The 16792-nt window shown below is 33.7% G+C and overlaps 2 protein-coding genes and 1 long non-coding RNA gene across 3 annotated transcripts; 2 read left to right on the top strand and 1 right to left on the bottom strand.

The window, feature by feature from the left end:
- Positions 5220-6387, top strand: LOC108662842. Its single transcript, XR_001928676.1, has 3 exons — positions 5220-5381; positions 5830-5912; positions 5993-6387. It is a non-coding gene; the product is annotated as an uncharacterized LOC108662842 (long non-coding RNA).
- On the top strand, positions 6449-10225 carry LOC18593668 (probable disease resistance protein At4g27220). The gene is made up of 4 exons (XM_018124201.1): positions 6449-8929; positions 9047-9223; positions 9284-9745; positions 9947-10225. The coding sequence occupies exons 1-4, from the start codon at positions 6449-6451 to the stop codon at positions 10223-10225; spliced, it is 3399 nt and encodes a 1132-aa protein (XP_017979690.1).
- Positions 11822-13969, bottom strand: LOC18593669 (protein ACCELERATED CELL DEATH 6). The gene is made up of 3 exons (XM_018124202.1): positions 13408-13969; positions 12777-13309; positions 11822-12589 (listed from the first exon to the last, which is right to left on the bottom strand). Exons 1-3 carry the CDS (start codon positions 13967-13969, stop codon positions 11822-11824), a joined length of 1863 nt encoding a protein of 620 aa, XP_017979691.1.

The following is a 16792-nucleotide window of genomic DNA, read 5'->3' on the forward strand; positions in this document are numbered from 1 at the left end:
CCCAAAATCTATTGCAATAGACAGGAGCTTCCCCTGCATCATTAACCAATACCAGGATTGCAGATCCTGGCAAGCCAATGCTCGTGCCACCGTCCGGTGTTTGTTCTTGACAGCGCCATGCAGAGGGATATTACCATACATGTCTCTTATCCTGGCAATGTATATGTCACTGAAAGTCTTTTGACAGAATCAATGAAACTATTAACAATGTTTCATGACCAGCCCTGGTAGCTATATGGACCAGGCTTTCACCCTTTTGGGTAGGTGCTAAGAACAAGGGAAGGCTTCCGTTTGATTATCTCTTCTACCAAGTTGGTATATCCAAATCATGCAGCTATGCGAAGATATCCGCTACGATAAAAATTAATCAAATGAAAAAAAAATGACGGTAAAAAATATTTGATTGTAGATTTATTTGAAAGAACATGTGTCAATTTATGACTTAAGATAGACAACAATCTTGATTACTTCATCTCTTTTTGATTTGGTTTTAATTTAGTAGCAATATTTCATTTGTTTAAGAAAATTTTAGCGTGGGTCTTTTTGTTTTACTTTCCGAAAATGTTAAATCTAATTTATTGGAAAATGGTATTAAATTAATAAAAAAAGATTGTTATTCTTTCATTAACTAAACCATAAATAAATTGGATTCTCTTCAATTATATTGTGCCAGTTATTTAGAGAAGTTTCGAGATTTGGAAACCCATTTCTAATCAGGCAACTAATATAGCTAGTCATGGTGTCCTTTGTAACGCAATAAACAATGTATGATCACAGATTGCTATAAGTGAAATCCAAGTTAAGCTAATGGTAAAAGGAAAAGATATCTAATAATAATTCAGTGTATCAACAGGGAGAAGACAGCAGTAATGAATGAAGTCATGGCAATAACATTAGAGATAATAATTACCAACAAAGTTAATTTACTAATTAACATTGTCACGTCTTTATTCGGACCATCATCCTTAAAACTTTAAGGATGTTACAATTCATAGTAAACCTAAAACCATGACAAGATTATTTGACCATTTTCCTTGTCCTTTTTACCATCTAAGTTTGGGTTTTCTACTTTTAGATCATCCAAGTGAGTATTTTCAAGGACGTCCACTCTTTGATGCTTTTACAGTTGGCTTCATGCGTTTCCCTGTTATTTCTGTCTTGACTTAATCTCTCAATTGTTATTAATCAATTGAAGCTTTGTTATTTCTTTTGATTTAAAATCCAAAATAAAAGGGACCTATCAGAGACTTGCGAAGATATATAATATGACACTGAATCGTTGTAAGACCTCAACTATGTTTCAAGAAATTGCTTCTTATACTTGAGTTTATATAAGAAACAGTCTATTTTCAATAATTTTATTCATGAGATGGGATTTATTGACCTGCCACTCATAAGAGGAAAGTTCACCTTTTGCGATTATAGAGAACAAACTGTCTTTAGTCGATTAGATAGATTCTTAATCGATGTAAAATCTGATTGTGGAGAATAATAGTATACTGCAAAAATGTATTCCGGTGTTCTTGTCTGATCAGGTTCCTCTTTTCATGGATACAGGGTTGGTTGATTGGGAGACTAAGCCTTTCAAATTTTTTAATCACTAGACAAGTGAAGTTAGCTTCCACCAAACTAACTTTTGTATACAGTTGACAAGTGAAGTTGATTGGTTGATTGGGAGACTAAGCCTTTCAAATTTCAAAAATAGTATACAGTTGCATTTTTGTATTTATACTCACATAAGAAATTAAGATCCTTAGATTTAGCCTTAGGAGACTAAATCGAAGAGGAATTAGCTAAGCACAGAAAACGAGTCACTGTTTTCCGTACTGTGCCAACAGTAACTAAACAACCTAGCAGACACAGCTGTTAAGCCTACAATAAGAACACTCAAAACGATTACACTATAGCGTGTACAAGGAAGAATATAAAATAACAAGACTTAAACGACACATGAGTATCGAACACCTTAAACATGAAAGAAAGGAAACGACGCATACAACCACCATTTTTACTACATTAATTATAAAAGACTAAAACGACAAGACTCCTTAATGTTTAGTAAACCAGCAACAAACTAAAACTACCCCGTATTAAGGACCTTCTTCAACCTTCAATTTCCAATTGGTTCCCACCACATATTCAACCAAATTGGGAATAAGAACTTCAACAAGTAACTTCAATGGTCTCATCCAAATCCTTCGAACCCTCTATTGGAGTTTTGAATCTCTTTTGTTATTGTTGACTCTTTCTTTGCTTGAATGGGGTCTGAGTTCTAATGGAAATTGACTTTTGATAGTTTCTTTTGTCCTTTTCCCTGAGAAGGTGATAGTTAGGTTGCAGGTAATCTTTTGTCTTTATTTTGGTGGGTGTACAGGGGTTTTTATACTGGCAATTGTATTGGTCATTAAGACTTTTATGAAGGATTTTGTCAATATACCCCTTTCCTTTTGTACGGGGCATAGTCTTACAAAATCAGTGCAAAGAGGTGAACAATTGTTCCCTTTTGATGAATGCAAATGAAATTTCAAAAAGAAAAAAATTTGTTGCTTATCCAATTGCTCTTTCACAACTATCACCTTTTATTTTTTTAGCTAACTAATGTTTAACCTTGGCAAAAAAAGACCTAAATACTTATTGACTCGAATTTGAGTGCTTGGAAGATGATGGGCAGCCAATACGAAATGGGAAGAGAAAGTCCTAAGCATTTGATAGGACTTTCTTCAAAATGATTGTTTTTTCTTCCCACTCCTTGTAGCAATTTTACTGAATTACATAATTATTTATACTACTCTCTAGAGATGATTCTAGACTAAAACATTAAATTCTAAATTCATGAATACATTCATCTAGGAACATCCTTCTAGCTTCTAGGTTCATGAATAAATTCATTTACTTAATTCATACTTACTCTATGAAAAAGAATTAAAGCAATGAAAGAGAAAAAATATAAGCAAATATGAAAACTTAATAAACAGACAAGATGCCAAGATTCTATATCGAACTAGACCAGATCAATCGCGTGCTTTCTTTCAAACGGTAACTGTAGCTTTGGTTCAGTTGGCCACAACATGACTTCTTACACCTCAAGCATTTAACATTTAAAAAGAAAATGACTCTGTCTTTCAGCCAATATCTTCATCAAGTGAACAATAAACAGACATGGATTGTCTTCAACTATATTCTGTGGATTACTAAGAGAGGTTCGAGACTTGGAAATACGTTGGAACACAAGAAGAAATATAGGAAAAAATATGTAAAGAAAGAAAGGAGGAGCACTACCAATCACGCAAACCAATATAGCTAGCCAGTCATAGTGTGTCTTCTGCAACCCAACAAATAATTCAGTCACAAATGCTAATGCCAATGCTATAAGTGAGATCCAAGTTAAGCCAAAGACAAAACATTGAACCCGATTTATATTTTACTTAACAAAAAAAGACTTATTATGAAATATGGTTGACTTATATGTATGAACTGAAACTATTTTAAAATAAAATATTAATTTATTTTCCCAATGTATAAACTTATTAATCTTTAGCTGTGCAAGCAATATTTAATAATTTGGATTGATTTTAATGCTAATAAATGAACCTGTAATTATAAATATAGAAATAATTGTTAATTAGGATTTTTTCCCTTCTTACTATGAGACAATTTTTTTTTTTGAAAGGTACTATGAGACAATTAATTTGTTTAACTAGTTAAATGTGAACGCTTACTTTTTTTTTTTTTTTTGTTAAGCCATGTGAACGCTTACTTGCATTGTTTTTAAGTTTAAAAGACTTCATGTTTATGGTATGGTCTTTATTTAATGTTAATTAATATAAAAAGACTATCATATTCCATACATAGTTGGTTTTACTAGCAAAATTAAAATATTATCATATAATTTTGATTTATCAAATCTATTTATTTATTTTTTAATGCAGCTGGAATTAAGTATTTGGTGCCTGATCAGAACTTGTCTATGAGTTCCCATGAAGCAGCAAGCAACAGAATCCGAAGTTGATATATCATGTTGGATCTTACATTAAGTATGAACACAGATTTATCAAATTCAAAGAAAGACAATGCATTAATTAAATAATTTTTTTATAAATATTACTTTAATTAATGTCAATTAAGCATGGATTAACATTTCCTTATTATGTTTGAGAAAGAAAAAGATAAATAGTGTACAATTATTAGAGAGAGAAGCCTTGATTAATTTCAATAAATACCTATTAACATTTCTTTATTAAGTTTTGAAAAGAAGATAAATAGTGGACAATTATTAAAGGGAGAAGGCTTATCATTAAAGTTGAAAATTGAGTCAAAAGTTTTTTTTTTTCTGAAAATTGAATTTATTAATCTTACCGGTAATTTTGTGGTCTTATCGATTTGAGACTCTCGAAAGTATAATGAACCGACTTGGAGTAAATGTGTAGATACATTAACACATAAACAATAATACACTATTTGTGAAAAGTAATTATACTCTTGCAAAACTGATTATTTTGATTAATATCGATAAGTATGGATTAAAATTTCTCGTTTGAAAAAGGAGATAAATAGTGTACAATTATTAGAGAGAGAAGGCATACAATTAAATTTGAAAATTGAGAGAAAAATTAAATGCATAAATACATTAATACATAGAAATAATACACAATACATGAAAAGTAATACCCTCAAAAAACAATTATTTTGATTAGCACCGATAAATACCGATTAACATTTTTCTATTAAATTTGGAAAAAAAATAAATAATGGCCGATTTTTAGAGAGTGAAAGACGCAAATTAATAGGGGAAATTGAAAGAAGAAAATTGAGAGAATAATCAAATGCGTAGATACAATACATACATAAAAATAATAATACATCATATATACATGAAACCTAGTACTCTTGAAAAATTGACAGAAATTAATATGGTGGTTATGGTTGAATTAGTCAGACTTGTAATACACCATGGCTAACACCCGAAGGACAACTCCATTAAATTCAGCAACTCGAGAAACACGTTTTAATTCTAATAATAATACTAATAACAATTTATCAGATTTGTCAGAATAAAAATAATAAAGGTTTTGAATTTGTACAGGTCTAGTTTCGATTTCAGTGCTAGCCTAGACGTATTGAAACTGACATATAAGTCCCTTATCCTTTGACAAAAAAACAACAATCACATGATGAGTTGACAATGTTTATTTGGTTATTGTTCTCGTATATTCGTAGTTGTTAGCTGAAGGTTTAGATGTGTCACATGATGAGTTTTCTCTTGATGCGTTTTCTTGTTAACTCCGTATCATTTAAGCTTTGTTTGTAGCTTCTGTTGTTATCATGATTCTTGACAGTAGGGGAGACATGAGAAGATATACACTACAGACTCTTCCAATCTGGTACGCTTCAAGAAACTGACCCTTATTCATCAGAATTTATATAAGAAATTGTTTTTTTTTTATAAGGTGATATTATCTGTTTCATAACTGGTATGTCATTGTAAGTCTCTAACTTATGGGTAGAAAACTCCTTATGGTATTGATGATTGGTTTGGGTGTAGAAAGCTGTACAATTTTCAAAGCGTTTAGTTTAGAAACAAATGTTGTTACTTATCTTTTTGTTTATTTTTTTTATTTTTAGGTAGAAATAAGAATGTTTAGCATTGAGAAAAAAACATATTGCAATGTATAATTGTCTTTAATATATATTATATGTCACATGGATAGTAAAACCTTTGAAGCTCATTCAAACTTATCTTCAATCATGTACAACTTCCTTAGTGGTTTTACATAAAATTGTTATGTGTGTCGAGGAGATGATTGTTGTTGCTATTTCTTTCATTTTCAGATTATTTTCACCAGGAAATTGCTGAAGTTTCTCTTGTCATTGCTCCCAAGATAACCCAGGAACAACCTCATAACTCCAACCAGGTACTGGCAAGTTCATTTTCATAGTTGATTTCTTCAACTAGCAGCTCACTAAATATTGTCCTATACTTCAAAATTATCAGGGAATTTTTGCTGCTGCCACTATGATCGTGCCGGATTTCCAGGTGGTGAGCTACCTGATGATGCTAGCAAGTTTCTTTCATTGCCTGATCTATTTTGACAGCAGGGTTAAAGAATTTCGGAACCAGAAGCAAAGACTGACATTGGCAAAAGCCCAGCTGCAGAAAGATATTGGAGATGCCAAAGCTCAAAAACGAGGAATCAAGGATGGTGTGGAGACATGGCTAGAAGAAGCCGAGCAGGTCCTGAAAGCAGTGCGCACCCTGGAAGATAATATACGAGACCACAATTGGCGTTTAACTTCACGTCTCAATTGGAGCCAACGATTCCACTTAAGCAATGAAATAGAACAACAGGAACAAAAGATTATCCGCCTCGTATGGAATAGCCACTATGACCGAGTAGTCTTTCCGGCTGCTACTCTTTGGGAGAATGAACTCTTGCCATCAAGTTATTCCATGCCTTCACAATCTTTAAAATCAGCTTTAACTGAGATTGTGAATGCAATGAGGGATGGAACTGAGAGCGTGCTCATCGTTTGTGGCCAGAGAGGGGTGGGTAAGACGACCTTGGCCAGAGCAGTGGGGAAAATAGCCAATGAATTTTTGCATCTCAAGGTTGTACGGTTAGCTGTTTCCCAAGCTACAACTACTGAAGAAGTTCAAGATACCCTTGCAGCTTTCTTGAAATTAGAATTTCCAAAGAACACTAAAAAAGAAAGAGCAAAGAGATTGCGGCGTAGATTGAGAAAGGAAGAGAAGATCCTCATAATCCTTGATGATTTTCGCAAGGAACTCAACTTGGAGTCTATAGGAATTCCAAATCAAGTTGGGTGCAAAATTCTTCTGACAACAAGAGATACCCAAGTGTGTTCTTCTATGGAAAGACGGAAAGAAATAACACTTGAGGCTCTAGATAATCCTGAAGCCTGGGCATTATTGAAAAAGAACCTAAGTCAAGATATGACTCCTGAAGTTAGCCAGGTGGCAATTCGAGTTGCAGAGGAATGCAAACATTCTCCTATTGCAGTTATAACAGTAGGAAGGGCTTTAAGAGGGAAAGTTTTGGATCAATGGAGAAACGCATATGATAGACTTAAATCGAATTTGGCGGAGGACGAAAGTGAAGAAGTTAGTATTGTTCACAGAAGTGTAAAGTTGAGTTATGATCATTTGAAGTATAATGAGACCAAGAAATGCTTCTTATTGTGTTCTTTGTTTCCCAAAAATAGTCCCATTGCTCCGCCGGACTTGATAAGATACGCATGGGGGCTAGGGATATATCAAGGCATTGATTCAATTGAAGAAGTTAGTGAAAAAGTTAACGGGGCCATCGAAAATCTCAAAGATTCTTTTTTGCTGTTAGAGTATGGGAGAGCACACGTTCAAATGCAAAATGTGGTTCGTGAGGCTGCTTTGTGGTTAGCATCCAAAGAGGAGAGTTTCCTTAGGATAAAACGTGTGGTCGGCTTGTGGGAAACGCCAAAGAATGAAGACCTTGAGTCCTGTGCAGCAATCTCTTATGTGACTAGCAAGCCAGAAGAAGTTCTTGACGAGGAATTACGAAGTGAAAAGCTTCAAATTCTGTTTCTTGCTGGGAATGGTTGCAAGAAAATATCCAATGAATTTTTGCAACATTTGAAAGCGCTAAAAGTTCTTGCTCTCCATCATGGTGTTTTGTCACCAAATGCTCTTCAAAACTTGACAAACCTTCGAGCTCTACACTTGGAGTATTGCAAATTCGATGGCCTAGCACCATCACTAGAAAATCTGAAGGAATTGGAGATTCTCAGCTTTCAAGGTTCTGATATCAGTGAATTGACAGATGACATTGGAAAATTAGATAATCTAAGATTGCTGGATCTGTTTGATTGTCAAAAGCTGCATAGAATTCCTCTAAAGTTAATACAGAAGTTATCCGGATTAGAAGAGCTGTATTTTAGTGGCCTTAGTTTTGAAAGATGGTGGTCTGAAGAGAAGATCAGTGCAGAGGGAAGCAATCCTACCCCACCAGAGATCGTTTCACCTTCCAGTTTGCCTACTCAAATATTTAAATATCCGAAAATAGATGAATGGTTTGACAAAAAATCAAGAGCCTTGAAGGTTTCAGTATTCTTACAAAATCAATCCAATGGGTGGGATGAGAATGTGCAACATCTTGCTCGGGATCTGATTCTGTGTTACAAAAATCATATTGTTCCAAACCTGGTTCAAAGTGTAAAAAAGGTGAGAGTTATATGTTGTAATAGGTTGCAAGCAGTATTTCAGGATGGCTCCATTCTTCACGGTGTGGAAGATAACTCTCAGGCGCTGCTCTCAGATTTAACATCCTTGGAGCTAGAAGAATTACCTAAGCTAAGCCGGATCTGGTACGGGCAAACCAATAATGTAAGCCTCCAAAATCTGTGTACTGTGAAGCTAAAGGATTGCCAACGTCTGAAATATCTCTTCTCAACGTCCATTGCGCAAAGGCTGAAGCAACTGGAAACACTTGAGATACACGGCTGCAATATGTTGAAGCAAATAATTGCTGAAACGAGCGATGATCTTAACGTCGATGTCAATGAAATAATGCATCCGGCCCTCCTCCATCCTCTATGCTTGCCAAGATTAACAACGCTCCAGATTACTGGTTGTCTTGCATTGGAATACGTTTTCCAAATCACAACAGGTCGAATCCTTCAGAAGCTTACACTGCTTGAAATAAGCAGTTGCCCTCAATTAGCACAAGTGTTCAGCTTTCAAGATGCAGCAGAAGGAGAGGAGATCGAGGTACCTCAGTTAAAAAACTTAGCACTCAAAGACTTACTAAACTTGAAGACCTTTTGTTCAGAAAACCGTTCTATCAAGTTACCATCGTTGAAACAGTTCGAAGTGGAAGCTTGTCACCAATTCAGTAATGATGTCATGTCTGAAGTGATAAAGCATGGTCGATTAGAGGTACTTATATTTGTCTTCAGATTTTTTGTAGCTACCATAATTTAGGAAAGTAGAATCTAAAATTCAGATTTAACCTGATAGATGATATAAAGTTATAGGTATGTGTGTCCTTTACAGGAATTTTGCCTCTTCAAAATGGGAAATCAATTGTGTGGAGAGATCTTTGAGCTTCCAGGTGGATACATCTTATCAAGTCTGAAGAAACTGACATTGAAAGAGATAAATGAGCTGCAAGTTATATGGAAAGAGCCCACCCAAATTGTCACCCTTCAAAATCTTACTCGTTTGGAATTGGTTAGGTGCAATAAACTGAGAACTTTATTCTCACTATTACATGCTCGAAATCTGCTGCAGTTAAGCCATCTAGTTGTACAAGGATGTAAGGACTTGGAGCAGATCGTTGCCCGGGATCAGATTTCATCATTGTCATCGTCTCGTCTCAAACCTGTATACTTCCCTAACCTTGAGGAAATATTGATCGAAGATTGCAACAACCTGAAGAGTCTCTTTCCTGTTCGAGTCGCCCACATACCAGAGCTCAGAACGTTAAGAGTCAAAAGGGCATCTAGATTAAAACATATCTTTAGACATGAAGGTGAAGCCAAAGTCAAAAGTGAAGCGGAGATAGTGCTTCGATTCCCTAAATTGGAAGTACTGCACCTTGGAAAGCTACCGGACCTCGTCACCATCATTCCGGTGGGTTATGAATGCGAATTCCCAGCTTTGGTATCGTTAGAGATAAAAGAATGTACCGCCCAGGTCACAAGCTTCAGTAATGTTGATTCAGAGCCTATTATTGTCTACGCCAAAACCGAAGTAAGATTATAATTCTGCACCCTACACTCGAATTGAAAGGACTTGTTTTGTTTCAATTTGATGATAAGAAAAGGCACTTTTATGGCACGTATGTAACCCGTCTTCATCATGGAAAGATTTGCATACGATATATTAAAATATCAGAACTTTTAATTTCCCCCCCTTTTTCAATATTTAAGGCTTTAACTTGTTCTGCTGCAGGAAACGTCGTTGCCCGAAAGAAGGAATTACCCTAAGTTGGTAAGGTTTGCTACAGTTAAAAAATTACTGACCAACATCGACGGAGATATAGTTTGGTCTCCAGGGATGAAAATTGACCGAAACAAGCTATCCGAGAGCAGTCAGCCAACAGGTAAAAATATGACTACGGTCCTGTTTACTACTAGTTCTCTTCAGTACTATGCTATATATTGTGCTACTCCCCAGCAGTCTCTGCTATTAAATGATAGGTGGTTGATAATGCTCTTCATGATCAGTTAGCATATTTCTCTAGATGTTGAACCTGTAAAATTAGCTCGCTTTGCATTTATTTTTTGAACATCAATCGGTATTTCGTTTCATTTCAGAAAGAAGTTCCCAATGAACAACAAAAGGAAAGGCAGAAGCTGAGGAGAAATCAGCTCAAATCTTCCCAACCTCGGCCTGGTTACAAAAAAACCAGAAACCATCAACCTGTCACATCAATACAAAAACAAGATGAACCTCAAGACACAATTATCCTGCAAATCTTGATTTGCGTTTTAATCAGTGGATGTCAGTTTGATGGAGTAGTTTCCAAGGGAAAGGATTTTGATCTGGTTCACATATGTATATTTCTTTGACTTGGAAAATTGCTCTGCTGCAGCTGTCAACCGAAAGGATCTTTGCTTTCAACTCTACTTTGTTAATGACATTCTAGAATAATCAAGTGAAACGATCACTGCATTCAGCTTTTGCTTCACTTTGTCGTGGAAAATTGATGTGCACCGGCGGGTATCAGGATTTGTTTGTTCGGTGGACCTTTCCCTCCAGCTTGACTTTGATTTCAGTCTGTTGAGCTATAAATTCTTTGTCTGATGGAGATATCAAGTGAAAGGATCTTCGCTTTCAGCTTTACTTGATCACGGTGAATCGGCTTGCCGGGCATTTCAATGAGTTTTTGTCTCATGAAATCATCAAGCAAAAGGAATTTTAGTTTCAGAATTTACAGCAAATTGATGGTTCTCTGTATTTTTCCGTGTTTATCAATTGCTACAATTTTCTTTGCTCGAAATAAGGGTACTCTACCCATTTGTTTGCAATTAAAGAATAACATTTTTATTATGGTTAATTAATCAAAATTCTAACACAATCTTCTTGTAATTAGCCCTTGATTACAAGTAACATTTATTGTATAATCAAAATATTTGATGAATGTTTTTTACTTAAATATCTTGAAAAAACATAACGAGTTAATAGTTTTAGTCGATATGTAATTTAAAATTAAAATAAGAAAAAAAATCAAAGAAAATAAAATTTAAAGGAACTTTAAATTAGATTAAATGAAGAACTAAATCATTTGAAAATCTAAAATATTTTATCGAGCTTGACACCAAATTAAATACTTAAACAACAAATTATAATGGAAACTAATAAAAAAAGGAAAAACTTATTAATTTGTACTTGTATAATAGAAGATCTTGTAGTTAAAGTATTGATGGAAATTATGAATCAAGTTCTAAAAATCCAATCATTACCATTTACATTATGTATCTAATTTTAGGGTGGGTCATAGTGAAACTATTAATAAATTAAATCACTAAAATAGTTTTTTTTTGTCTCTTTTTCCATCTTCCTTTCTTCTTTTGTTATTGATAAATTTGTTTCTTTATAATCTATACTAGTACTACTAATTCTTTTGAAAATTTTGAGATTGATAAGGGAGGAAATGAAAAAATAGTAAAGCAATGAAAGAGAAAGAAAAATACAAACAACTATGAGAACTTAAAAAAATACAAACAACTATGAGAACTTAAAAAAATACAAACAACTATGAGAACTTAAAAAAATACAAACAACTACGAGAACTTAATAGACAGACAAGATGCTGGACTGAAGCTAGACTGTCGGTCGCGTGCTTTCTTTCAAACAGGCAGATACAGTGTAGTCTTGGTTCGGTTGGTAACAACATGAACTCTTACACCTCGAGCATAAACATTTAAAAATCAGTCTTTCAAAAAATATCTTCATCAACCGAACAATAAATAGAAATGGATTGTCCTCAACTATATTTTGCCGGTTACTGAGAGAGGTTCGAGACTTGGAAACACGTTCGAACACAAGAAGAAACATAGGAGAAAATATGTAAAGGAAGAAGGGAGGAGCACAACCAATCACACAAACCAATATAGCCAGCCACAGCGTCTTCTGTAACACAACAAATAATCCAGTCACAAATGCTAGTGCCATTGCTATAAGTGAGATCCAAGTTAAACCAATGGCGAAAGGAAAGGTATCTAAGAATGATTCAGTGTCCCGACGTGAAGATGACCAAAATACAATAACTGCAGCCGTAATAGATGAAGTCATGGCAATGGCATCAGAGATAACGAATGCCTGGAAAGCTGATTTACTAATTAACATTGCCAAGCCCTTATCTGGACCATCACTCACAAAACCTCCAGGGATGGTAAAAGCCGCTGTAAACGTAAATGTAGCTATAAGGGGTGCCATTACTGAGATTATTTGAGCCATGTCCCTGATCTTTTTATCATCGCTGTTTGGCCTCTCTACTTTTACATCAATTAATTGTGTATTTTCAGGAAAATCTTCAGGATTAATAATTTTCTGTTTATAGGCACTCTTTAATGCTTTCAAGGTTAAATGCTGCAAGGAACAAAAAAATGACAATAAGTAATGCTAGTCAAATACATTTCTAAGATTCTGGTAAAAATATAAAGTGAACCGAACTTAAAACTTGATCAAATTGTTTCATGGAATGAACTTCATTTTGTGAATTATTGAAACTTACTCCAACAAAAAGTTATAGACTTCAAAAAACCAAGTTGCATACCTTCTGTAGTTCCATTCCACGGCCATCAGGCAATTTAACAATTGCTAAAGCAGTATTATTAGAGTTGTTGATTGACCTGATTTCCACCTTTGCGTTCTTGGAGAGAACACCCACCACATCGCTGTGGTAGTTACTGACCGCCAGATGCAAGGGGGTGTTTCCATCTGCGTCAGGAGAGTTGACCAAATCTTCCATTTCAGGTAGCTTCAGAATATATGACACCGCATCCACATTTCCATTCTTGGCTGCAATATGAAGAATATTTTGCTGCTTGTTGTCAACTATCTCAATTGTGTCTGGGCAAGGCTTTAGCAATGCTTCTATAAGACGTACTTGCCCATTCTCTGCTGCCAAGTGAAGAGGTGTTTGCTCATCTACGTCTTGTTCGTATGCAATCGAACGATTTTGGTTGATTAACTTCTGCACCATTCTTTGATGACCCAGGGCTGCAGCATAGTGAAGGGGAGTCCTTTTTCTTTCACCTGGCATTCCAACGAGATCTTCTCTCAAACCTATGATGGTACTCATGATAACTGAATTTCATAGCAAAAAAAAAAAAAAGTTGGGTTAATTTGATTTCTTCTAGGGGAGTGGAGAAAGGTACTAAAACGTAAATCTTTCAGGAGCTTACCAAAATCTTGCCTCATGACAGCACAATGCAAAGGTGTTTGGCCGTTGTTTCCACGGTAATCAAGCGTAGAATTATTCAAAGTTATGATTCTTTTTGCAATATCAGTCAACCTCATATCAATGGCAATGGAAAGTGGGGATTCGCCTGCATCATTAATCCAGACTAACGAATCTGGATCTTTTTCTGCCAACGCATTCATTACCTGAAGATGTCCATTCCTGACAGCACCATGTAAAGGCGTATTACCAAATCTATCTCTGATCCTCCCGATGTATATCTCTTTATAGTCTTTCACTGAACTGATGAAAACTTCAACGACCTCATGTTGTCCAGCCCTCGCCGCGACATGCACCGGCGTCTCCCCCTTGCTATTGCTCTTAAAGGCAAGGGAAGGACGCTGATCGATGATATTTTTTACCAAATCCTTAGTCCCGAATCTTGCAGCCATGTGAAGGGTCGTGTTTCCTTCTGGGGTTGTTCCATCAATCTCGTTCGCCTTGATTGTTTTTAACTTCCCTAACCTTACTTCTTTGAGAAAATCTGGATTCATGCGCACTTTCATTGTTAATAGCTTGATTCTAATTAAGAAAGCTTTCAAGTTGTTGCAAGTTCCTTTGCCAAATATTTTCAATGAGTTGAATCTGATCCAAAGAAAGTGCAGCAAGGTCTGATCCAAAGAAAGTGTGTGAACTAAAACATTGAATCTGATCATTAATATTTATCCAACAGAAAAAGACTTAATTATGACATTTCGTTGGCTTAAATGTTTGAACTGAATGTATTTTAAAAAAAAATGATTTGTTGAAGAAAATTACTAATTTATTCTCCCAAGGTCTCATTAGCCGTATCAAACATATTGCATTCTTCTATTAACAAAAAAGATTAAAAAAATAAACATAATAATGTTTAGGTGTGCATGCAATATTTAATATTTTGGATTGACTTTGATTAGGGTTCTCTTCCCTTCTTTCTATGAGACAATTTGTGTAATTGGTTAAATGTGAATGCTTACTTGCATCTTATTTTTTTAGCTTAAAAGACTTCATGTTTATGGTTTGGTCTTTGTTTAATGTTAATTAATATAAAAGGACTACCATGACCCTTACAATATAGAAAGAAAGACCATATGAATCTAAGTATTTGTATGTAGTCCACTAAACTTCATCTTAACTTCAATAAAAAAACACACAATCCCTGAAAACCTGCATAGACAGACAGCTAACTAAGCGCTAGTTTCTCTTTAATTAAGTGTTGTTGGTACATCCAGACAACGGTTTAGTGCAATTGGACAATTAATTATTAGAGAGAGAAGGCCTACAATTAAAGTTGAAAATTGAGAGAAAAGTTAAATTCGTAGATTCATACATTAATAATACATATAAGTAATACACCACACATTAATGAAATTGGCTATCCAGCATGCATTGCACCTCCATGTCTCCTCACCTTTCGTAGGTACCAAGCTTGTCATCGAATCTGATTCTACTGTTGCTATTTCTTGAGTGCATAATATTAATTAGAGACCATGAGATAAATGAAATAGCTTTAACGAAGTAGATTCTCTTATGCTATCACTCGGATGAGTGTCCTTAGTGCACACCTTACGGAAAATGAATTCAATTAGGGATGCACTTACCAACTATATATGGAGTTGACAGAGAATTCATGTTTTCAGCATGGCAGTAATTACCATTTATTTTCATGGTCTATGGCTTTACGTTAATGTTACAAAGCTCAGCCTCACACGAGGGACAGTCGTATTGTCAGTTTCTATGTAATATAGATGGTCACCTTGTGTGCTAGTTGATGCTTTGGCACTCTTTGGCATTTGTAATCTTTTTCGAAAGCTTCGATTGATCTTCACTGCTTATTACAATGTATTAGTAAAATCTCGCTCTTTGACAGAGTAAAGAAAAAAAAAAAAGTAATTCGCTTGAAAAACCGATTATTTTGATTAATGTCAATAACTATCGAAATGCTTGTTTAGTTCCACTTTTTTTCAGTTTATCTAACTTTTAAAAACAAAAGTCAAGCTAAATAAGATTTTGAGAAGTTTTTTAAAAAAAAATAATTTTTTTTAAAGAACAAAATCTAAAAGAAATTGAGAAAAAGGTCCAAAAATGAGTTTTCTCTTCTCTTCTTTATAAAAACACACTAGCATTTCAAAAAAAAAAAATTTTGTTCCAAAAATATCTTCGTTTATTAAAAATAATCTCAACATTACTCTTTGAAATAACTTTTTGGAGGGGTTTTGAACTCTACTTTTTTTTAGAGGCGATCATATATTAACCAATGAACCAAATGCTTACATGCCTCAACTGATACAGCTTATAAAAATAAATTTACCAAAAAGTTTCAACTTAATTTTAAAAGTTATTATTTTTTATAAAAGTTTTATAATAATTTTTAAATTAAAAAAAAAATCAGACCAAATAGACTCTAACTTTAGAAAAGAAGAAAGATAATGAACAATTGTGAGAGAGTATAGATGGAAGTTTATGCAAAATTTAAAAGAAGAAAATTGAGAGAATAATGAAGAGCCTAGATTCATACATTGGGATGGCAATGGGTACCCGCGGATATCTAACCGGATTATATAGGGTTAGGTTACCCTATAATCGGGTTTGAGATGAGTTTGGGTAGTGATTTTACTATCCGTATAGGGTTCAAGTAGGGTTCAGGTACCACCCCTTGGGTACTCGTTACCCGTTACCAGAACTCGTTTATTATTTATAAATATTTTATTATTATTTTAATAATTAAATTAAAATTTACAATTTTTACGAACTTTACAAGCAATTTTGTTATTAAAAACTAACAAATATATGAAAAGTATGGTTACTCTAATTATTAATATGATGATATTAATATATTTAAATTCAAAAATTATTAGATTGTTAATTATGTTTAAATAATCTGAATATTATATCATATTATAAAGAAATATAATTACTATTATATATATACGTTTAATGTAAATACATTTAATTTCTATTTTGTGTTAACATTACAAAAATTATGAGTTATAAAATTATTAATTATAATATATATACCATTGTTTATATAATCTTATAATATATATACTTAAAGAAAGTTTTTAAAATTAGAATAGTTTTTGAACCTAAATATTTTTTTTAATTTCATGAAATTAAGAACAAATCCTTATAATTAATTAAATTAATTCATGAAACTATTATTATTAATTAACTTGTAATGTCTTTTAATATATATCGTTTATATATTGTGTTAATTTATAAGAAATATAATTACTATTATATATATACTAAAATATTTTTGGTATATATATACTTTAAATATAAACATATTTACTTTCTATTTTGTATTAACATTACAAAATTATAACTTATAAAATTATTAATTATAA

Source organism: Theobroma cacao, chromosome 7, assembly GCF_000208745.1.
Source record: "Theobroma cacao cultivar B97-61/B2 chromosome 7, Criollo_cocoa_genome_V2, whole genome shotgun sequence".
In the NCBI taxonomy this organism is placed as follows: Eukaryota; Viridiplantae; Streptophyta; class Magnoliopsida; order Malvales; family Malvaceae; genus Theobroma; species Theobroma cacao.